Source organism: Mustela erminea, chromosome 6 (assembly GCF_009829155.1).
Source record: "Mustela erminea isolate mMusErm1 chromosome 6, mMusErm1.Pri, whole genome shotgun sequence".
NCBI lineage: Eukaryota > Metazoa > Chordata > Mammalia > Carnivora > Mustelidae > Mustela > Mustela erminea.
This window is the reverse complement of record NC_045619.1, coordinates 86665767-86689486: the sequence shown is the minus strand read 5'-3', so window position 1 is coordinate 86689486 and position 23720 is coordinate 86665767. Positions and strand designations below refer to the sequence as shown.

The following is a 23720-nucleotide window of genomic DNA, read 5'->3' as shown; positions in this document are numbered from 1 at the left end:
GATTGAGCCCGGAATCTGGCTCTCTGCTCAGTGGGGAGCCTGCTTCCTCCTCTCTCTCTGCCTGCCTCTCCGCCTATTTGTGACCTCAGTCTGTTAAATAAATAAATTTAAAAAGTAATAATAAAAGACCAGCAGGGGAGATGAGGCTGGGCACGTAGTTCAGGCAAGGCTGTGAGGGCCTTAAGTGCCCTCCTAAAGAGTTTGGTTTTTATGCAAATACAAATTGTGCTCCTCTGAGCTAGGCCAAGGGTGTGCAGTGGGTGGGACATGGGCCCTGCCCCTAGAGCTCACTTTGGAGTGAATATGGAGTACGCTTTAGGTGGGCTCCTAGTCCTGGGGCGAGAGCTGTCTCCTTAAGTCCAGAGCAGGCAGGGAGGTGGGGGGAGGATGGACAAAGAGGCCCTGGTCCCCTACCCAAGCTCAGTCTTCTTCCCCACCTACTTCTGCTAGAATGCTGGGGGTGGGACTGGAAAGGGGGCCCTTCATGTGACCCAAGCGCCATAATGTGATTGCCCTGAACACCTCAGTGACGTAGAGAACAGAACTCCTTCCAACAATTCAGGCCTCTTCTGCGCCTGCAGGCACAAAACTTGAATTCCAGGGGCATCTGGGTGGCTCAGATGGTTCAGCATCTGACTCCTGATTTTGGCTCAGGTCCTGATCTTAGGGTGGTAAGATCGAGCCCCATGTCTGGCTCCGAGCTCATCGAGAGTCTGCTTGGGATTCTCTCTCTCTTCCTCTTCCCCTCCCCCTGCTCATCTCTCTCTCTCTCTCTCTCTCATAAATAAATAAAATCATAGAGAGAAAGAGGAAGGGAAGAAAAAGGAAGAAGAAAGAGAGAGAGAGGAAGGAAGAAAGGAAGGAGGGAGAGAGGAAGGGAAGGAAAGAAAGAAGTTTGAATTCTGGAAAGCATCTAGGCCACAAAGACCTTCGGGTGAACCAGGTGACTTTCCTGCCTCTTTGCAGGCTTCCTGGCTTCTCTCTGCCTAAATCAGAACCCCACTCATAGCCTTCCTCTGGGGCCTCCCAACCCAAAGTCCTCTGCCCCTGCCCCCTGGCAGAGCACCCTGCGCCTCCTTCCTTCTTCCCCTCCTGACTTTGATGGACAGAGCCCTTCCTCTTCCGCATCACACGCCTGGCTCTCACCTGTTCCCTCGGCCCTCTGTGCTCACATCCCTCAAACTATCTCCCTATGCGGCAAGCCCCCCTTCTAACCTGTCTCACGCTCTCCTTCTCTGGGAGCTCTCTTTGTGGCTTTCCACGGAGTCTCCCCAAACCTGTTTCTTAACACCTTCCTCCACCAGAATGCTCTCCAGGGGCGTCTACCCTGCTTTAGCTCCCTGCCTTTAGTAGGTGTCCTGGGGGCGTGTCCCACCTCCCTGCTTGGGCAGGGGGAGCTTGCTAAACATGCTTCCCTCCTCCACAGTCCACACCGACAGACCCTTGCCTCCAACTCCTCCTACACAAAACGGATGTCTGCACTTACAGTGCCACTGAGGACAAGGAAGGCAGAAGGCAGGGACAGACCCGAAGGGGAGCATCCTGCGGGCAAGGCCGGTCCTGGCTCCCCATCTGATTTCTGAAAAAGTTTATTGGATGCCTTTCAACTGAAGGCAGATGATTAACTTAGCTCTCAGCCGACCTTGTTCTGTCTTTGAACAACAGACAAATTAGTTCACTTGCAAATCGATCTTTTCGTTTGTATTTCCATGTCACCTGTGATTTTTCCCGCCTTCCAGCGGCAGCCCAGCAGGCTGGCAGCAAGGTCTGCAAAGCTGCTGATAAGAGGAATATTAAAGAGGGCTTGGCTCCTGGCAAGGGGTCAGTGGTCCACTCAGCCGGCGACATGCTCCGCTTCCTGGTCTTCACCACCCTGGTCCTTTATGGTAAGTGGGTCATCTGGCCTGAGTTCTAGAAGGAGGAGGATTTGAGCAGGCGGGTCAAAAGCTATCCTTAAGTCCAGTCTCGTTCTCCATCCCTGAGCGGGATGGAACACTCCATGAGTCTAGCAGAAACTTTCCCCTCCCCCCTCCTGGAGCCCATGTGAGAGGGACAGTCAGGGTCACTCGCCATGCAGAACCCTCTGGTTGCCAGGACCTTGAACCATGAAGCAGATAAGTCCCTTTCCGGGGCCTGGGCTTTCTCACCACCCCCACTGACAGGAAGACACCCTGAGCAGATGCCTGGCTGGGATGTTCACTGCTGCCCTTGCCCCTTGGAGAATGCTGCCAAAGCACTGTGTGTGTGGGTAGAGGTGGGAGGTGACCTCAGGCCATAGGATGACCCCAAGCAAGGCTGAGACCACAGGGAGCCTCTGGGCCCTAGCCTAGGGATGTGAGATTCGTCCTTCACTGGCTGCCAGAGCTCTGAGGACACCTGGGGAAGCAGAAGTCTAAAGATTCCCCTGGTTTCAAAAGGAGCTCCCATAACTCTCAGCAGGGGCCCTCATTTGCTAGGGAGGAACTGTGAATTCACAGACAAAGCACACTGCCTCCCTGCCCCCCACCCTGAGCTGACCCCATGCTTAGTCATCACTCACTTTTCTTCTGCCCCACAAAGGACACAGCACCCAGGACTTTCCAGAAACCAATGCCCGGGTAGTTGGAGGGACTGAGGCCCGGAGGAATTCCTGGCCCTCCCAGGTAGGTGTTCCTTCGCAGCCCCCCGCTTCTAACAAAACAAGAGTTGCCTGTGGGCAGGTACATGTGTGTTTGTGAACGTCCTTATCCACAAGAAGCTCATCAGTATCAACAAGCTTGCCAACCCTCTGGCTTGCAGATTTAGGTGAAGGGGACCAGGCACAGCTGGGGAAGGCAGGCGAAGGGCTTGGAGGAGGGGATGTGAACTCCAGCCCCACTCCCTTCCCCAGGCACACACCCGAACACAAACCACGTTTACATTCCTGGAGACACCACACACACTCGTAAGACTTGGCGTGAAACGCAAACCCCGGACTCTTCACACATGCGCACACGCACACATGCACACGCACACCACGCCACACCGTGCACCTCTGCATTCATGCATGCCCCCACCCCCAAGGGGAGCATGCTGCTTATTTGGCTATTTAGAGTTTCTGGTTTTGTAACAGGGCTTTGATTTAAGCAATTCTAAATGTGTAAACCTAGCACATTAACTGGGAAAGGGCCACACTTTCAGAGGAATCACAACACTTAGAATGAAATTCAGGGGGCGCCTGGGTGGCTCAGTGGTTTAAGCCTCTGCCTTGGGCTCAGGTCATGGTTCTGGGGTCCTGGGATCGAGCCCCACATCGAGCTCTCTGCTCAGCGGGAAGCCTGCTTCCCCCTCTCTATCTGCCTACTTGTGACCTCTGCCTGTCAAATAAATGAATAAAATCTTAAAAAAAAAGAAAGAATGAATGAATGAAATTCAGTTCACGACAGTTTGGAGCCCAATTTTCAGAAGTAGGGTTGTTTTGGAATATGGGAGCTGCTGAAGACGATGTGAGTTTTCCGATGGTCCTTCTGAGTATTCCCTGAGAGATGGGGACAGGTTATGTCTGGGAGACCTTGGAGGGGGCTCTGGAGACCTGAGCCAGAGGGTTAGATGATGGAGCAATTCCATGGCCACATTTCCTACCAAGAGGAAATGGAGGTAACGACCGAGTTCATGGCCCTTTGCAACAACCCAGGTTAGGGATGTCAAATACACGATTTGTGTGTCTTTCCTCCCCCTGCCCACGGACAAAGCAAGCATCACCCAACAATTGAGCACTCTTTGCTGCTGATCCCAAGGCCATCTGCACACCCCTTCTCACCATCACCCCAGGGAGTCTCCAGCAACAGATCAGTAGCAATGGATAGGACCAATGAAACCCACTGGCCAGCTCTAGCCCACAAAGTTGGAGAAGATTTTGAAGGATGGCAGGAATTGAAGGAAGTATAACAGGCTGTTTGGGGCAGAGCCTTTTTTTTTTTTTATATTTTATTTATTTATTTGACACAGAGAGAGAGAGATCACAAGTAGGCACAGAGGCAGGCAGAGAAAGAGGGAGAAGCAGGCTCCCCACTGAGCAGGGAGCCCGATTCGGGGCTTGATCCCAGGACCCTGAGATCATGACCTGAGCTGAAGGCAGAGGCTGAAACCACTGAACCACCCAGGCACCCCTGGGGCAGAGCCTTTTAAGAAACACCACCCTCTTCCTCTTTTCTCCCCTCCCCTTCTAGATTTCCCTCCAGTACCTGTCTGGGGGCAGATGGTACCACACCTGTGGAGGGACCCTCATCAAACAGAACTGGGTGATGACGGCTGCTCACTGCGTGGACAGGTGAGAAAAACAAAACCCAGCTCTGCTGAGCCCTTGGAAGGGGAGAAGTCTGGCCTTTCTGGAGGAATATGTGTCTTTTAGCACTCGGGGCAGTACTCTAATGGAGTGTTGGGGGCCTGCAGGGAGGCTGTAGGATATAATGAAAAGTAAAGATTTTTGGCATCAGGCAAGCCTAAGTTCAAATCCCAGTCCACCTTCTTCCACCTTTGTGACCTTGGATGGCTTGCTTAGCTTTTCTAAGCTCTCATTTTCTTACTTCTTTTTTTTTTTTTAAGGTTTTATTTATTTATTTGACAGAGAGAAATCACTAGTAGATGGAGAGGCAGGTAGAGAGAGAGACAGAGAGAGAGGGAAGCAGGCTCCCTGCTGAGCAGAGAGCCCGATGCGGGACTCGATCCCAGGACTCTGAGATCATGACCCGAGCCGAAGGCAGCGGCCCAACCCACTGAGCCACCCAGGCGCCCCTCATTTTCTTACTTCTAACACAGGGTAAAAATACCTACTTCTTAAGAGTTATTGGGAGGATTAATGGCTGGTAATCTCTCCCCCCACCCATATTTGTCTTGAGCCATTGTTTTCAAATCTGAGCTTGAATCAGAATCACCCAGAAGGCACAGATTGCTGGGTCTTGCCCAGCAGAGCTTCTGCCTTAGTGGGTTCAAACTGAACCTGATAATTGGCATTTCTAACAAGTTTCCAAGTTATACTGATGCTGCTGGTCCAGGGGTCATGCTTTAAGAACTATTGGTTTGTAACCTCCCTCAAATCCCTCTGTGGGCTGAGAGCCATTAGATCATCTGTGCCCATCATCCCTCTCCCAGGTTATGAGATTTTCAGTCTGTGAATTTTAGCTTCATTAAACTGGGCAATGAAGTTGATGGTAGTTTTTGTCACTGCCCCCAAGTTAGTAAATTAGAAAAGGAGAGAGCTTATTACTTCCTCATCTTCTAGGGTCTTTGTCTGTCCTCTGCCTGGGCCAGTTAAGATGGCTTCCTGTACTAAAGATAGGACGAGAGATGGTTTCCCAGCTTCTCTCTGAGGGGAAAGAGCCCCCTGGATCCCTCAGGGTTTCCTTCTCTTCTGTCACTCCAGAGCAATGACCTTCCGCGTGGTGGCTGGAGAACACAACCTGAACCAAAACGACGGCACGGAGCAGCCTGTGAGTGTGCAGAAGATCGTGGTACATCCATCCTGGAACAGCAATAATGTGGCTGCCGGGTAGGGCCAAGGTTGGGCTGGCCTCGGGCTAATTGGCCAGCAACAGGGTCTGGGCGTCCCTCAGGTTCATTCAGAAGGATTCTGAGAATTTGGATTTTAGAAGGCTTGGGAACTTTTATTTTAAGATTTTATTTATTTATTTAAGAGAGAGAGAGAGCGCTCTAGTGAGAGAGCAGAAGCAGAAGGATCAGTGGAGAGAGAGGGAGAAGCAGGCTCCCCACTGAGCAGGGAGCCCGATGTGGGACTTGATCCCAGGATCCTGGGATCAAGACCTGAGCTGAAGGCATCCACTTAACGACTGAGCCACCCAGACGCTCCTCATCTTTCTTCTTTGAGAATTCTTCTCTGCTACCAAGATCATACCACTCTGCTCCTTTCTGATCCCCCTTCATAACTGAAAGAGTAAGCTCCACTCCCCTGGGTTGCAGAGGTCCCAGCTAGACTACAACACCAAGACCTCACCAGCAGGTGCTGCTGTTAAACAAGGAATATCCTCCTGTCCAACTGTCAAGTTTGAGCCCCAGCAAGTCAGTCCCTTCCTCCTTCAAAATCGTTCTTCTTTTCCTTTTTTTCCTTTAAAAAGTTATTCATTTGATTTATTTATTTAGAGAGATTGAGATCACGAGTAGGGGAAAGAGAGGAAGAGAAAATCTCAAGCAGACTCCCCGCTGAGCACAGAGCCCCATGTGGGGCTCGATCTCACAACTGTGAGATCATGACCTAATCCAAAATCAAGAGTTGGACATTTAAAGAACTGAGCCACCCAGGTGGCCCAAAATTGTTCTTTTTTTTTTTTTTAAGATTTTATTTATTTATTTATTTGAAAAAGCAAGCACAAATGTGGGGGAGGGGCAGAGGGAGAAGCAGATTCTTCGCTGAGCAGGGAGCCTGATGCGGGACTTGATGCCAGGACCCCAGGATCATGACTGAGCTGAAGATAGATGCTTAAGCAACTGAGCCACCCAGGTGCCCCTATAGCTGTTTCTGACTCTGTGGGGACACAAAAGCTTAGTGAGGGCCAGCCCCTATGCTGACCTGAAGAAAGGCTGAGCTGGCTCCTTTGTTCCCACAGTTATGACATTGCCCTGCTGCGCCTGGCCCAGAAAGTTACCCTCAACAGCTACGTCCAGCTGGGTGTTCTGCCACCAGAGGGAACCGTCCTGGCCAACAACAGCCCCTGCTACATCACAGGCTGGGGCAGGACCAAGAGTAAGTCACCTGCATGGGCACCATCTACCTCATGGATCTTGAGTAGGTAGCAGAGCTTCTGGGCACATTTTTCTGTGGTCCTAGGTGTTTATAGCCAGAATCAAGGAACCAGAGATAAAATAACTGGTCCATGAAATCAAGCTAAGAACGGACCACAGAATGGTCAAGTCACATAGACTCATAACTAAAAAATAGCAACAACAAAAAAACCTTGCCTCAGAGAATATTTTGTATCTGCCTCTCATTTAATTTTATTTTATTTTAAAAGATTTTATTTATTTGAGAGAGCACACACAAGGGAGCATGTTGGGGAGGGCAGAGGGAGAGCGAAAAAGTCTCAAGCAGACTCCCCACTGGGCATGGAGCCCCACCATGGGGCTCAATCTCAGGCTCCTGAGATTACAACCTGAATGGAAATCAAGAGTCGATGCTTAACCAACTGAACCACCCCGCCTCTCATTTTATACATGAGGAAACTAAGGCCCAACAAAAGTAAAAACCTTGTGTAAGATCACATGACTAGTTAGTAACTAGTTAGCTGGGGCCAGGTATCCTGGCTCCCATTTTGGTGGTCATCACACCACCTGCTACCACCATAGATAGTCACTGGGCTGTGGGTTGGAGTCAGTAAACCAGAGGTAGCTGGAGGTCCAGAGAAGTGAAGGCAGAAGAGGCCTCAGCTCTCTTCCGCTCACCATGGGAAGATTTCTGGTAGGGAATGCCACCCAGACAACATGGAAAGGCAGGAGGGCTATGAGCAGAGATGGTCAAGAAGGGCAGAGCCATTAGGCCTGACTGAAGTCTGTCAGCCATGCGCAGTGTTTGAGCTCTGGAAGAGAGGTGACTAGTCTACTGGGAGAACCTGGAGCTAAGAGAGAGAGAGAGAGAGAGGCTTCTAATGCAGCTGCTCTTACTTGACTTAATGTTGTTGTGGTTCAGCCTCCTGATCTGTAAAAGGAAGGGGTTGCTATAAGGATACAAAGAAATAATGTATGTGCCAAGGCTTTGGAAAGTCAAAAGAGCCAGATAAAGGAAAACTGCACCAAGCTCTTGTGAAATGAAAATAAGGGTGTACAGTCCCAGTTCTGCTTAGTACGGTTGGCTATGCAAGGTGAAAGCAGTAGAGTCATCCACAAATAAGACCATTTTGGTCGCTTTAATTTTTTTTTTTTAAGATTTTATTTATTTGACAGAGAAAGACACAACAAGAGAGGGAACACAAGCAGGGGGAGTGGGAGAGGGAGAAGGGAGCCTAATGTGGGGTTTGAACCCAGGACCCTGGGAATCAGAAACTGAGCAGAAGGCAGACGCTTAACAACTGAGCCACTCAGGCACCCCCTTTTTTTCCTTTTTTAAAGCAGGAGTAGGAGATTGGAGGTTAGTGGTCTGAAGCTGGGGAACAATGATGAGGATGACCCCTGCAGGGAGGGGCCTGTAGCTTCCACAGAAAGAAGGGATGGGGGAGGAACCATGGCATGGGAGGCACAGAGAGAAGGAGCTTGCCCTGAGTTCAGCTTCCATCAGAGCTTGGGATGGTTGGGCAGGGTACGGGAGGGTTCTCCCCCTGGAGAGGGTGTGGGGCTGACCTCCAACTCTGTGTGTCCTGTTCAGCCAATGGGCAGCTGGCCCAGAGCCTGCAGCAGGCTTACCTGCCCACTGTGGACTACGCCACCTGCTCCAGCTCCTCCTACTGGGGCTCCACCGTGAAGAAAACCATGGTGTGCGCGGGAGGAGACGGAGTTCGCTCTGGATGCCAGGTGAATACATGCTGGAAATGTCAGAAAAACCACACGAGGTCCCTCCCCTCTCCGCCTCCCATCCCCCACCATTTCCTCATGCCCTTTTCCACACCTACTCCCACCCACACGTGCGGACCCGACTTGCCACTCTGGCGTCTGAGGGAGAATGAGTCTGTGCTAGGAACTCTAGTCTCACAGAATCTCAGAGCTGAAAGGAACCCTAGAAGTCATCATGCCTGATGCCCTGACCTTCCTGGTGGGTGGCCCAGCATCTGTGTGTTGGTGTATGTGTGTGGTCCTCAGAAGCTGTCAACCGCCTAGACTTTTCACAGCCCCAGAGTGGTCATTGCAACTGTGTGTGCGGAAGCTCTCTTCCCATCAACCCCAGATCTCCATCACCACGCCTTTACCTCAGTAGTATTTCGAGGAGGACAGACAGGTGACTATGGCAGGAGAAAGTGCAGAAAATAGTGTCATAATCATTTATATATATAATACTTAGACTCTTCTATTTAGACAGGGTCAGTCAGCAATATACCATCTTACAGATTTCTTAATGCGGTTCAACAAATGTTCTTGATTTCCTATTAAATGCCAGCCACAGTGCTAAGTGTGAGGGATACAAAGATGACTCAAACTGAGGGTTTAGTGGAGGAAGGGCAGTAGCAGGCATGTGGTAGGACATTGTCAAACAATGTGGGTAAGTGTGATTAAAAAAAAAAATGCAGAGGGCAATATAAGAGACTCAAAGATAGGCACTTACTTGTACCTTTTGGGGTAAAAAAAAGACTTGGAATCTGTAAGGGAGTTCTGATGCTTATGTAGGAGAAAGCCAGGCAATAGGGGAAAAGCTATTCAGAAAGACCAACAGGAATGAGGGCCTGGGCCAAGAAACCACCTAGAACTCTTACAGAATTACAGGGCGTTCCCTACAGCTAGAGCAGAGGTCAGAGCCCACAAACTTCCAAATCCTGCCGCCCGTTTCTCTATAGTCTATGAGCTAAGAATGATTTTTACATTTCTTAAGTTGTTTTTTAAGATTTGTTTATTTATTTTGAGAGAGAGAAAGAGAGAGCTCAAATGGGAGGAGCAGCAGAAGGAAAGAGAATCTCAAGCTGATTCTAAGCTCAGTGAGGAGCAAGAAATGGTGCTTGATCTTACCACCCTGAGATCACGACCTGAGCCCAAACCAAGAGTGGCTGCTTGATAGACTGAGCCACCCAGGCACCCTGATTTTTACATTTTTAAATGGTTGGAAATAAATTTTAAAAAGATTTAAAACTTAAATCAAAATGGGTGGCTCAGTCCATTAAGCCTCTGCCTTCGGATTGAGAGAGTCCTGGGATTGAGCCCCACATCGGGCTCCCTGCTCCCTTTCCCTCTGCCTGCTGCTCCGCCTGCTTGTGCTCTGTTTATATCTCTGTCAAATAAGTAAATAAAATCTTTAAAAAAAAAAAAAGATGTCATGACATATGAAAAATATAAAATTCCAATGTTCATGAAAAAGCATTAAGTTGGAAAGAATACAGCCATGCTTGCTTACTTGTATATTGTCCATGGCTCCTTTCATAGAGTTGGATAGTTGCAACAGAGACTCTATAGTCTGCAAAATCTAAAATACTTATTATTTGGCCCTTTATAGAAAAAGTTTGCTGATGTCTGGGCTAGAATATAAACTATTAACCTATCAGGGAATGTCAGGAGATGATGCTAGAGGCCAGTAGGAGCCTCTTGACTTAGGGCTGCAAGGGCCATGTGCAGGGGAAGAAAATTTTTCCCTTCTTCCCTTCTAGGTTTTTTGGCTCATCTAATAATTAAATTGGTGTAAGACAAATTAACATGAGAAAAACAGATTTAATTTCATACATGCAGAAGCTCATAAAAATATGACACTCAAAGGCAAAGACCTTTTAGACAAAGAAATAGATTTGTGAAGAATTGACATGACAAAGAAGTTCGGCTTGGGGTAAATGAGTGAAGGAGCAACAGAGTGAGGCAATAGCGTTTGTTATACAGCCCTAAATACCCTATCTCCGGTGGTAAAGATGTCTCCTTACAAGAAGGATACCTTTCACATGGCATGTTTATTTTCTGCTTTCAGAGGAACAAAGTAGGGTTAGAATATCCTTCTTACGCTGTCTGTTCTTAAATAATTCAAAATAACCAATATCCCAAAGTGGTATATTTGGGGGCAGCCTGCCCTGAACCTCCATCATATGCTTAGGCTCATGAACTTTATCTCTTAGCCTGAGAAACCACACAAGAGTTATGAACAGGAGAATAGAGTGATCAGATTTGCCTTTTAGAGGCATCATCTGATGACAAAGTAAGCTTGCTTGAAAGAAGGTGAGGTTGACCAAGAGACAGGTTAGGAGACTGTTGTAATTATCTAGGCAATAGATTTGAGGGCTTGAACTAGGGCAGCAGAGAGAAAGCAGAAAGAAGTAGGATCTGGAATGACTTTTACGCATCTGGTATAAGTGACCTGGGAAGTGTTTTGCTACCTCCATTGAGAGAAGGTTTATAGAACGTAGAAGGTGATGAATTTGGTTCTAACAAGTTTATTCTAAAATCCCAGTGGGACATTCAAGTATAATTACCCAATGAGTAATTAGATATAAGGAAGTAGAACTTTCGGGGAGAGCCAGACTAGAGATACAGCAGGCAAGATCCACCCCTGGATCCCAACCCACCCCCATCCCACAGGGGAGAATTTTTTTTTTTTAAAGGTTTTATTTATTAATTTGACAGAGACACAGCAAGGGGAGTGGGAGAGGGAGAAGCAGGCTTCCCGCCGAGCAGGGAGTCCCATGGAGGACTCAATCCCAGGACCCCAGGATCATGACCCAAGCCAAAGACAGATGCCTAATGACTGAGCCACCCAAGCACCCCAAGAATTTGTAGAATGAGAAAAGAACAGTGAGTTGAGGAAAGAACTGTGATAACATGAATACTTGAGCGTTTCAGGGGTAGGTGGAGGACAGAGAACCCATAAAACTAGAAAGGGTTTAGAGATCATAAGGGTTTTCCAGAATCTCGGGAAATACTGACGTGTCCTACACAGTATACAGTGCATCCAGGAGTCACAGGAGATAACTGGAAGGGCCCACTTGGGCAGTTGGTGGGTCACCAGTAACTGTGGCAAGAACAGTGTCAAGAGAGATGAGGGGGAGAAGCTTTACTAAAGGTAAGAAATGGAAGAGGCAATGAGAAACTAAGGAATGGAGAATCCCTTTCAAGAATCTTGGATGAAACAAAGGGACCAAAAAATATCTGGTAGCTTTCAGGAGGATGACCGGTCACAAAGCGGGTGACTGTAGTACTACTGAGTGGGTTAATAGGGAGAGAGGAAAGGATCTTGTAGGGTCAGAGAGAGGAAGGAGTGGATGGCACAAGATCCCAGAGGAGGAGAGATGGAACCAAGGGTCAGGTGCAGCCGGAGCGGGAAGGGAGTCAGCAAAGTACCAAAATGTGCACGATCTGAAAGAGCATGTAAGCTGGGTGGCTGGAGGACGGCGGGTGTTCTGCATTGCTTTTTCCATTTACTTATAAACTAGGAGTCAGTTTGAACGCTGAGAATGAAAGAACAAGTGTTGTATGGTCTGGATTAATTAAAGCAAGTGGGACAATGATCCTCCGAGATGTTCCTGATAGGGTGAGGATGGAGACCATGCAATGACTGAGTATAGAATTCACTCCCTTTGACTCAAGACTCAGTTGCAGGGAGTGGGTTAATCCCAGAGCTGGGCTTTCCTGCCTTAACCAGAGCCAAAGGACAAGAATGCAGACCAAAGGCAAGGTCTGTGCTGGGTGGAAGAAGAGAAGCCAGCAGGAGGCTGGCAGGCTGACTGAAATGGTAGAATCAAATGAGCAAAGATTTCTGGTGAGCACTTAGAACCATGGAAGCAAGGCGACCAGCTCCTCCCAGTTTGCCCAGTCTCCTGCATGGTGGGAGCCCTACACACAGAGCCTGATACACAAGGCAGTCTCTGCTAGGTCCCTACTGGCTACCTTCCCCCTTTACCCTGAGGTTTAACCTTTCTGAATTAATTCACTTTCCCTCTGCTCCCTCAGCGTCTGGAACTCCAACAAAGCAGAATACTTTTCTTCTGACAGTGGTTCCAATTTGACAATTCTCTGAAGCAGTTGGGTATCCAAGGCCTTTCCCACTGCAGTTTTTCCAAGACCGTGTCTTCTGGGTTTTCAGACTGCTGGGTCCCAGCCCTTCATCTCAGGCGGGGTTCACCGAGCCCTTCTCACCTCAAGTCAATCCATTCATTCCCACTGAGCTCTTTCCCAGCTCTTCCCTCTACCCTCAAATCCTCAGCCACTCCTTCCAGCTCTCGAGGGCCAGTGTTTCTTTTTAGTTCAATTAGCCTAAGACAATAGTATTACAGACAATTTAATTACCTTCCATTCCTCTAGTCCGGAGATATTCTCAAACCCCTCCTAGAATTTGGGTGGAAGAGGGGCGCCTGTGTGGGACAGTCAGTTGAGCGACTTGGTTTAGACTCAGATCATGATATCATGGTTGTGATCTTGAAGTCAGGGGATCAAGCCCCACCTGTGTCCACTTGAGATTTTCTCTCTCTCTCTGAAATGAGTAAGTAAATCTTACAAAAACAAAAACAAAAACAAACAAACAAAAAAGCTTGCTTCTCCTTTAAAAAAAAAAAACCCCTCACTTTTGATCAGATTCTCAGCTTAACTTTGAGGTCCAATGGAAACATAAGGCATTAGCGCCTCTCTCAGCTCCTGCTCTAACATTCTCACAGCTTCTTTTGTGAAATTTTGTTGATCCTTTTTGTGCTATTCACAGGTCAGGAGGGTTTTTTGGCTTAACCTCTATGATAATCACAGGCCACGTGACATCAGATTCACGGTCTTTACATTGCTCATTCTCTTCATTCCTTTTTTGGTGTTTCCGGTTTGGGGCAATCCTTTGCTAGGTGGTCAGTGGCTGTGAACGTGCATTTGGAGCTGTTGAGAGGGTAACAATGGACCAGGGAGACTATGATGATTACTCTAAGCAGGATTAATTCCTGATGTTTGGAATGCACATTGGAGCCCTGGTCTGCAACACCCAAACCAATCAAAATCAAAGAAGTCTAAGAGAGACCCCACTGTAGGAGACACCCTTTCAAGCCAAGTGGCTTGCTCGGTGATCTTATGTGAGTGAGTCTCAACTCCTCCAGAAATGTTAATGCAGGTCCAGCACTGGTGTTGACCATAGCACGGACATCACCTTGCTCAGTTAAGTATAATTAAGGACTACCCTACCATTGAGAACAGCATTGGCTGGAGTCTGTCTAAGGATCTTGGTGGCACAGCTCTTGTCTTGGCACTGGATTCTACCATATCTTCCAGAGTTAAGGAAAGGTTTCTGATCAGATTCTGATGTACCTCTACTCCTACCCAGGGAGGGGTGGGCCCTATCGAAGGAAGTGAATCCACATCATAAATATCAATGACTCCTTTCTAACTCAGTTCTTCCTCCAGCTCAATGATGTAAATCCAGGGGAGCTGTTCATCTGTGGAGAGCGGCTGGCACACTTGGATAGCCTAAAAGGCACTTCCTGGCTGTGTACCAGCTATCTAGTCCTTTGTAGACCCAGGGAGGGTGATAGCAACCATGGATAAAGACAAATTCTCTCAGGGCACAAACCACTCCTTGAGCAGGTGCTCCTGTTAGGTAGAGGCATTCCCAGGGATTGTTGCATTTGCCCATTCAAGCCAGGGTACAGTTAGGTCCTCTCTTAGCCTCTTAGTAAAAGGTTGTTCTAAGTTCCAGGCATTACCCACCTCCACACCTTGTCCATGACCCAGGAAATGTGGATGATGGTGTTAGCTTTCCAGGCCAGCACCAGAGTAAAAGAAAGAAAAGGAAGAAAAGGCTTCCTATTTTGTTAAAGTATGAAGACTTCATCTGGCAGCTTGGGAGGAAGCAGTCTACTGCGATGTCAGCTACTCTGTGCCTGGTCACTTTGACTGGGAGGTCTCTAACATTTGTGTGGGACCAGCTACCAGGTGGGGCCTTCTCTCCAAATTTAAGTCCCTGGAGTCTGGCTGCCCTCTGGGTGGTGAGGAGGACCTGGTGTCCTCCCTTCCAAGGAGATTCAAGGGCAGTCTTTGTTCTTATTGATTCTAAATCAAAAGAGTGAGAGAAAATTCGAAGTGTTAGTTTGAAGAGTCATAGCCAGATTTTTTTGGAAACTAGAAGAATTCGGGATCCAGTCCAATTTACGGGCATATAATAGAACCTCAAAGACAACGAATGGGATTAGAATCTAATACACATGAAAGTGTAAACATAATTTCTTCTCTCTACAATTACCTTCATTTTTTATAGTAAAACTAATTTATTTGCCTTAAAATTTGCCTGATTCTTTACACATGTGCAGCAAGAATAGTGATTGACCACATAAGGTCTTTTTAAAAATCTTTATTTTAACTTTATTTGGATCTAGTTAATTAACAGACAGTATACTATTAGTTTCGTTGTAAGGTCTTTTTAAGACTGCTTTGCTGGAACCTTGTAAGCAAAGTACCAGGTCAGTCTTTCCACGAGGCTTTATTGGGTCTGTAAAGTCAACCTTAGTTCCTTGAAACTGTCTGGTCATATCCGAGTCTATGCACAACTTTCTCAAATACGATATTCTAATCAGAGCTTTCGTAACATAACCAGTGTTTCCAATGCATCTTGTTATACAAGGAGATCAGATTCTCACTGAATGGCTGTAAATAACTAACTGCAGTTCCCCCGGAACAACATGGGTTTGAACTGTGTGAGTCCACTTATATGGGGATCTTTTTCTGTAAAAATAGAGAACAATAAGAGTGTGTTCTCTTCCTTATGAATTTTAAATAACATTTTCTTTTATCTAGGTTACTTTACTATAAGAATACAGTATAGAACACATATAAAATAAGATATGTGTTAATTGACTATTTATATTATCAGTAAGGCTTTGGTCAGTGGTAGGCAACTAATAGTTACATTTTCTCTCTCTTGTTTTTTTTAAAGTTTTATTTATTTATTTGTCAGGGAGAGAGAGAGAAAGAGGGCACAAACAGGGGAAGCAGCAGAGGGAGAAGGAGAAGCAAGCTCCCCCTGAGCAGGGAGCCCCATGCAGGACTCAAACCCAGAGCCTAGGATCATGGCCTGAGCTGAAGGCAGCTGCTTAACCCACTGAGCCACCCTAGTTACATTTTTGAGGAGTTACATTTTCGAGGAGTAAAAAGTTACAAGGGCATTTTTAATTATGCAGGGAGAGGCGGTCAGTGTCCCTAACCCCCATGTTGTTCAGGGGTCAACTATATATTGTCACAAAAAGCATACTTGAGAGTTTTTGAACTCTGGAGAGATCAGGTAGGGAGAAAAAGCAAATGTTTTATCTTGGTTACAAAGATATAGCTCACAAATTGTTGATAGCTGAAGAGAGAAGAAGAAAAAGTTTCCTAAAATCTGGAAAAAACAAAACATTGGAGAACCAGCCATGTTTTAAACAAGAAGTCAGACAAATTATAATTATCCACCTCAATTCACACAGGCCCATGAAATTAATATTCGTCCTACTTGAATCCATTTCTTCCATCAGTCCTAGAAATTTACAGCCATTTCAGTTGCTTGATCTGAAAGTATCAGAAATCTGAACTCTATAGAGTACTTGCCAGATTCTTTTCCATGAATTTCTCTGAAGATAAAACACATCTGCAGGGGCACCTGGGTGGCTCAGTGAGTTAAAGCCTCTGCCTTCATCTCAGGTCATGATCTCAGGGTCCTGGGATCAAGCCCCGAATTGGGCTCTCTGCTCAGCAGGGAGCCTGCTTCCCCCACTCTCACTCTGCCTGCCTCTCTGCCTACTTGTGATCTTTGCCTGTCAAATAAATAAAATCTTAAAAAAAAAAAAAACCACACACACATGCAGGAGGCTTTTGTAAAATCATCTGAGTAAAACAGTAACTCCATAAATGATAAAAGACTTTATTTTTTTTTTTTAAAGATTTTATTTATTTATTTGACAGAGAGAAATCACAAGTAGACGGAGAGGCAGGCAGAGAGAGAGAGAGGGAAGCAGGCTCTCTGCCGAGCAGAGAGCCCAATGCGGGACCCGATCCCAGGACCCTGAGATCATGACCTGAGCCGAAGTCAGCGGCTTAAACCACTGAGCCACCCAGGCGCCCTGATAAAAGACTTTAAAATGCCCATTTTTAAAAAAGATCTGATGGGAGTTTATTATAATGGAACTAATAAGGGGACTTACCCATGGCCCTTGGAAATGGCGAGAAAGACTGTAAATTCAGTATTCGCAAAATGCCACCCACACCTGTTTCTTGGTATCCCCAGTGCTGTCAGAAGTATCCTTTGATCTGGTCTCTGCCAGCAAATCTGTTACGTAACAAAAATTCAGCTGAATAAATTTAGAGATCAAAGTGGCTTCAATGATTCATGAGTCAGATAGCATCTCATCTAGAAAATAGAAAGGAAGTTAATTAAGCTATAGGAAAGAAAAGGGTGTTAAAGGCAAAGAGAGAATGGAAAAAGGAAATTATTAGCAAAGAATGCCTTGTTTTAGGCAAGGTTGCCCTCCTAAGAGGTCTATCAGATTACCTCCCAGGGCTGACTGAGAAATTCCAGGTTGGCTGGTTAAAGGTCACATTTCTGGGAGAAGCTGAAGCTACAGTTGGGTTAGGTATTAAGTCTCGGTAGAGCTTGGCATAAGTGACTTTATTTTGGGCCTGCTGTCATTTTTTAATAGTTGGAACATTCTGGAAGAGTGCTTTATGATCAAAAGCACCTTATAAGTGAATTATATATATCTTCATGGAGTCAATAGAAGCTCTTAGCTGTCTCTGTCCTTCCAGAAACATCCTTGGCACACCCAAGTATATGTTTTATTATGGGTCCGTAGGCATGTTTTCCTCTATTTCTCTTTCTTGTCTTAAACACTATTTGATGTTGCAAATCCTTCAGTGAGTTCATGAAAAATGGAAGCAGTTTGGGGCGTTTTTTTGCATTTCTTCCCCCACCCCCACCGCCCCACCTCTGGCTACCACCAGTCTGTCCTCTGTACCTATGAGCTGGTTTTGTTTTATGTTTAGATTTCACATAGAAGAGAGATCACAATGTATCTTTCTCTGACTTGTTTCACTGAGCATAGGTCCCTCTAGGTCCATCCATGTCCTTGCAAACGGCAAAATTACCTCTTTTTTCATGCCTGACCTCTCATCCATATTATGTTCTAAAATTACTTTTCATTTCCTGCAGAACTTGGTTTGCCCTGGAGTTAATATCTGTCTTTTTAATTTGCATAACATATACTCCACTTACCGCTAACTCAGCCCTACACTGTCCACTAGTTTGTAAGTGACCTATATTATCCTCTCGACCTCAGTGTTTTGTGTCTTGGTGTGGGTTTATTTGCATTCATTGTGAAAGAGACTTGGTGGGTTTTCTCATTTTAGAAGCTCTAGAACTTTGGTCCTGAAAATATTAATTGGATGATGATTTCCTCCCCTCCATTGTTGTAGTCTCTCTAGAATTTCTGTTATTCACCTACTTACCTCCTAAGATAGTCCTCTTATTTTCCTGGTCTCTCTATATTTTGTTCTACTTTATCTTCCAAGCCTTCTTCTTCTTCTTCTTCTTTTTGTTTAAAGATTTTATTTGACAGAGATCACAAGTAGGCAGAGAGGCAGGCAGAGAGAGGGGGCAGGGGAAGCAGGCTCCCTGCTGAGCAGAGAGGCCCATGCGGGACTTGATCCCAGGACCCTGAGACCATGACCCGAGCTGAAGGCAGTGGCTTAACCCACTGAGCCACCCAGGCACCTTCTTCCAAGCCTTCTGATCTTTCATTTCTATTATCACAGTAATAATTCCCAAACGCTGTGTTTTCTGAATGTTCAATTTACTAGCAAGCTGTTCTTGTATCATGGATGCAATATTAATCATGGTTTTTTACTGCTTGTTTCCTTTTACCTGCAAATCTTGGTTGCCTTCATTTTTTTATTTCTTTAACTCTTTATTTTGAACTTCATTGGTACATTAGAGGCTTTCTTCAGATGCTTGGTACTTCTTCACCATCTGCTCTTAATTTCAGAGTGAGAGTACTAAAAAGCTGATCAGTAGCTCTGAGACTTCGGTGGGATTCATCCATGGTAAACTGGTCTGTTGAGTGATCTAGTGAGGCCACTGCGGCAGGGGACCTCCAATGGCAGTATGGTCTGGTATTCCTTTGTATGCTGGTCAGATTTTCCAGAGAAATATCTTTCCATTTTCTGTCTGGAATTACATATGTGCTGCCGAAGCGAGCACTCTGTCTGGAATTATAGAACCGGCAGCCTGGGAGCTGAATAAGGAGGAGAGTGTCAAGGTCATACTCTATCAACCCAATTTTCTCTGATTCTAAGCCTGAGCATGTAACCACTACCCAATACGTCACTTTCATTCCTCTTTACCCCAGTGTTTTTTTCCCCTACCCCAGTTTAGTTTAATGTGTTGACTACCCACCCTGCGTCTAATCACTAAGTCTAATGAGAACCATTGGTCTAAATGCTGGGGATGAAAAATCATTACAACACTCTACACCCCCCCAGGTTCAATGTAAGTCAATAAAAGCTATTGAGCTTTCGATGTTCAAAGTTCTATGCTAGCCTTGTGGAGAGGAAATGTGTCAGTAAGACACAATTCCTGTCTCAAGAAGTTCATAGATAGACGTGGCAGGTAGAAACAAATTATGAAACCAAACTACAAGGCAGAACATGACATGAGGGCAGCAAAAGAAAGGAAGAGGTACTACGGTTGTTCTGCAAGGAAGAAGAGATTTCATCTGCATTGTGGAGATGTGAAGGAAGGAGGGATTTGAATCGGAGCTTTAAAACTGCCCCAGATTTAGCAAGCAGAAATGGAAAGGGGGTATAAGCAAAAGCAAAGGTTCAGAGATTTAAAAATGGAGTTTTAGGGGCGCCTGGGTGGCTCAGTGGGTTAAGCCACTGCCTTCGGCTCAGGTCGTGATCTCAGGGTCCCGGGATCAAGTCCCGCATCGGGCTCTCTGCTCAGCAGGGAGCCTGCTTCCCTTCCTCTCTCACTCTGCCTGCCTCTCTGCCTACTTGTGATCTCTCTCTCTCTCTCTCTCTGTCAAATAAATAAATAAATAAATCTTAAAAAAAAAAAAAAAAGGAATTTTAGGCCCTTCCTTCTCCTCCCTGCAGGGTGATTCTGGGGGCCCCCTCCATTGCTCGGTGAACGGCAAGTACACTGTCCATGGAGTGACCAGCTTTGTGTCCAGCCTGGGCTGTAATGTCTCCAGGAAGCCCACAGTCTTCACACGGGTCTCTGCTTACATCTCCTGGATGAACAAAGTGAGTCTTTGCACATGATGGGTTGAAACAGGGTCACCTGAAGATCCCTTGCCCTGGCTGGGTCGGGCAGCAGAAGCTGGCCAGGGGAGCCCATCATTTTCCTCACCACATTCGTTTACTCCTCTCCCTTGCCTCCGTGGTGCACTTTCCCTCGATAATGCTGCCGTCCTGGGTTCCTCTCCACACAACCACCAGGCTTCACCAAAGTGTTTATCACTTAAGTTGAGATGGTGACAACAGCAGACCTTAACCAGGCACGTATCAGTGCTGACCTACGTCAAAGCCAAGAGAAAAATGGCTGCAGCTAGGGCCCCCAGGCCACTGGGCAATGGAAGGGTCACTGACACCCAGGCGTTCTTTCTGAGCACAATATGAGAAGTTGCTCTACCCTTCAGCAAGACGTTTTACCACTCTAGACAATGCCTGACGGTTAGGTGAGACTTTACCTACACGGTGACCTAACGGTAGAGCTTCACCACCATCCCACCTATGCCCTCCAACTTTCAAACACACTCTGGAGTCTTGTGGCATGAACTTTCATTAACAACCGTTTCCAGGCCTGTCCTTGCCACTAAGTGCTGGGTATGTGCCTGTAACAGTGAATTGTCCTGACACGACTGAAATCTCCTTCCTCCCCACCCATCTCCCAATTCCCCCAGAAACCCAGTACAGGGCCACACTCAACCAGGATTCCTGGAAGAAAACAGAAGGGAGGTGGGCAGAAGTTGCTTACTGTGGGCATATCGACTTTTCCTTCAGGTCATTGCCTCCAATTGAACATCTTCCTGAATCCAATGGCATCCTGCCCAGGAGGACGCTTAAATCCATAGTAGCACTTGAGGCCACCAAGGAAAGAACACGAGACCAGCAAGCCTGATACAGAAAAGCAAATAAAACTGAATATACATGATCATCCTGAGTCTTTTTATCTGTGATAGAACCCTCTAAAGGAAATGTAGTTCTAGGATCCACAGTTGATGCCACCACATTTCTGTGCTGGTTCTTTCATTTACCGCCACCTCTCCCAGGTCCCAAACGAAGCCAAGTGGAAGTGGTTTTACATTATCCTTTTTGCATTATTTTCAGATCTACACATCTATCCATCTGCCCCTCTGCTCTCCCTTCCATGTGTATTTGCTATATTCAAAGGCACAGAGTGCTTTCAAATGTTCGTGAGTCCCTAAATGCACCTGGATTCTCCCAGGCAGACTGTGGGCTCATCCTTCTTTTGTTCCCCCCTTCAGTGCCTAGAACAGGTGCTCCAGGATACACTAGAGATAGGAATACAGGACTCTGTGGTAGGTCAGATACCAGCTGACAAAGAAAGTGACAAATTACAAAGGAGACGAGGGAGGCAAGAATAGAAACAAGGAGAAAAGAAGATACTGGACAAAGAGAGGGAAAGGTTGAGCAGAACAAAAAGGAAGAAGAGACAACAATATAGGCCTCCAACTACGGGTGAGTCAGCATTTCAAGGCTGGGACTAAAATAGACAACCGGATCCGGGGTTCTATAAACCACAGAGAACTGGGAAGCTGATAATTCTGCCCGATTCTGGCCTGGACTCAGTCTTTTGGAGTGGCCTACAAGAGACTGAGGAGGGAACTGAAAGAAGGCAAAGTAGATGAGAAGCAGCTGTTCATAGTGATCCCTGAGGACCAGACAAGAGAGAATAGGTAGTTAAAGTCATAACTGGAGAAACTGGCTAAGACCGGTCCTGGCTTTGTAGGCTGCAACGTCAGCAGAAGCCTCTGGAACAGCGTCTGCACTGTAAAAAGCTGGGTCAGGATGTCTGTATTCCCATCCCGGTTCCAACGCTGAGCAACTGGGTAATCCTGGGAAGTCACCAGCTTTTTCTGGGACTTAATTTCCTCACCTAGTTAACTTCTAAAGATTGTCCCTACTTTAAAACTACAGGATTTGGTGATCACTGATTTCAGTTCCTAAGAGACTGGCACAGAAGAGGGTTTCTTAGGAGGCAGTGGCTGGCCTGCATTGCTAAGGACGCTGTGGACGGCCGAGAGTGACACAAGTGTTGGCCCCCTTCTGCTAGTTACAGACTTACTATCATGACCATCTCTCAGTTTGCCACAGTACCATCATCCCCTGGGCTTCTCAACTCTTCTTCCCATCCAACATCAAGTCTTTCCATTTTCTGCACTCTGCCCCTTCTAGACTATCCCCACAGCTCATATCCAGCATAAATCCCAACGACCTAGGACCTAACAATTTTGTATCCATCTCTATAAATGCCTTAAGCACATAATATTATAACCATTTGATTACCAACCTCTCTCCACCTCCAGACTTAAAGTACCTTGAGGTCAGAGATCTGTCTCTCTCTCTCTTTTTAATTTATCCTTGGTTGCTCAACACGGAGCCATGTCTGTCACACAGCTGACCCTGAGTGCAGTAAGCCTGTTTCAGGGAATGGCCTGGGAAACAGCATACAAGGGCCTCCAGCTTCCCTCTCCACTCCTCAGGAAGTCATCTTGACCCTCTTCCCCTCTTGGAGGAAGGTTACAGCACGGTAAAAATCTGTAAGTAAATGACACCTCCCAACCCAGTGTCCTAATCTCCAGCTATCCCCTCAAAGCCATCAGCTTCCAGTAGAAGACCTCGATGGGAGCAACGGGTGTGATCTGGGCAGCCTCATCCCCACTTTCCCAGCCTGTGCCTGTCTTCACACTCTGCCTCCATGGAGTACACGCACCAGTCCATCCCGCTATAGACCTGTGCCCTCCTCCCCAGCGCGGGTTTCCATTCTCTCCTCCTCTGTCGTTTTCCAGTAAGATCCTCCCTTTTCCTAAGGACCCCCATTTCGAGCGCTGGCTCAGTTGTTCCTCCCTTTCAAATCCCGATGTGGAGTCCTGCGCCTTCCCACACTTGGTCCCTACCAGTTCAGGCTTACAGCAGAGGCTTTCCATCCTTAAAAACAGTAACCTGGAATAAGACGAGCATTCCACCCGGCAACCCCGAAGACATGGCCATGCAGTGAAACGTTTCCCAATACTCCTGCTAAGCGGAAATCGCAATCTTTCTACCCCATCGTTCCAGTTTACGCTGATGTTTATGGCGAATTGGCTGCGGGCACGAATGAGTCTTGACCCACATTAGAAAACTGTTCTTTGGGGCTGGTGCTCCCATCCCTCCGGGCGGCACAGCTTCAAGGCTGGTTTTGAGCGAGCACCACCTGAGGGCAGTCCCAAATTTCCAGCCTCCTCCTCGGAACAGGTATGGCCCCCGCTCCAGACGTCCCCCTCGGAGCCCGGGGCTGAGCGGTGCTGGGCCTGGGGCCTCGGGACCACCGCGGCTGCGCGGGGAGCCCACCTCGGGAGGAGCCTGGGCGGCCGCGGGGGTCTCGAGCAACGTGGGGCGGGGCCGCCACGGCCACGGCCGGATGCGAGGCATGCCGGGAACCGCACTTCCTCCTCGGGGGCCTCCAGAAAACCACAGGCCGCCGGGCCAGGCCTCCCGGAGCAGGCAGGATGGCGGAGGGCAAGGCGGGAGGCGCCGCCGGCTTGTTCGCCAAGCAGGTGCAGAAAAAGTTCAGCAGGGCCCAGGAGAAGGTAGGTGCCCGCCCCCCCCCCACCCACCCGCCGGTCCCGCCAGCCGGATGCCGTGAGAGGGGCGTACAGGGTCCCCGGGGGGCCTGGGCCGAACCGATGGGTCCCCGGCTTCTCCTGCAAACAGGAGTGGGACCGGGTCCGGGTTTCCCTTAAAATAGAACGATTTGAGAGAACGGAGGAAATCACCCGATCTCGGAGGACGCCGAGGAGACCACTCAGGAACCCTAAACAAGGCTCGGGCCGACCCAGGACAGGTGGGAGAAAGGAACCAACGTTGGCAGTTTTTGTCATAGCCATCCAGCAACGATGGTATTTTACAGATGATGAAATTGAAGG

The 23720-nt window shown here is 47.4% G+C and overlaps 2 protein-coding genes across 10 annotated transcripts in view; both read left to right on the top strand.

Annotated features, from left to right (window-relative positions):
* The first annotated feature begins 1778 nt into the window (after positions 1 to 1778).
* Positions 1779 to 20728, top strand: CELA1 (chymotrypsin like elastase 1). 2 transcript variants are annotated; one of them, XM_032348229.1, is made up of 8 exons: positions 1779 to 1886; positions 2560 to 2642; positions 4188 to 4288; positions 5381 to 5506; positions 6579 to 6715; positions 8327 to 8472; positions 19666 to 19815; positions 20575 to 20728. In XM_032348229.1, the coding sequence occupies exons 1-8, from the start codon at positions 1847 to 1849 to the stop codon at positions 20590 to 20592; spliced, it is 801 nt and encodes a 266-aa protein (XP_032204120.1). In that variant the 5' UTR covers positions 1779 to 1846; the 3' UTR covers positions 20593 to 20728. The 2 variants fall into 2 exon arrangements, with proteins under 2 accessions (XP_032204120.1, XP_032204118.1); XM_032348227.1 differs by having other exon boundaries at positions 6579 to 6757.
* A 2495-nt stretch (positions 20729 to 23223) lies between these two features.
* BIN2 (bridging integrator 2) overlaps positions 23224 to 23720 on the top strand; it is a 31102-nt gene continuing 30605 nt past the window's right edge. For 4 of the 8 annotated variants that reach the window (XM_032348220.1, XM_032348218.1, XM_032348221.1 and 1 more), the window contains exons 1-2: positions 23225 to 23384; positions 23543 to 23638. In XM_032348220.1, coding sequence (XP_032204111.1) covers positions 23304 to 23384; positions 23543 to 23638 — 177 coding nt within the window. In that variant the 5' untranslated portion in view covers positions 23225 to 23303. Of the gene's footprint in view, positions 23385 to 23542; positions 23639 to 23720 lie in introns of all 8 variants that reach the window. The other 4 variants (XM_032348226.1, XM_032348225.1, XM_032348217.1 and 1 more) reach the window with 3 other exon arrangements.

What these genes read in the sequence shown, in the direction of transcription:
- CELA1 (XM_032348227.1), top strand. Translation starts at nt 1,847, where the DNA reads ATGCTCCGCTTCCTGGTCTTCACCACCCTGGTCCTTTATG. An exon ending in CACCACCCTGGTCCTTTATG is followed by an intron (nt 1,887 to 2,559) that starts GTAAGTGGGTCA and finishes TGCCCCACAAAG; the next exon opens with GACACAGCACCCAGGACTTT. An exon ending in ATCTACCTCATGGATCTTGA is followed by an intron (nt 6,758 to 8,326) that starts GTAGGTAGCAGA and finishes TGTCCTGTTCAG; the next exon opens with CCAATGGGCAGCTGGCCCAG.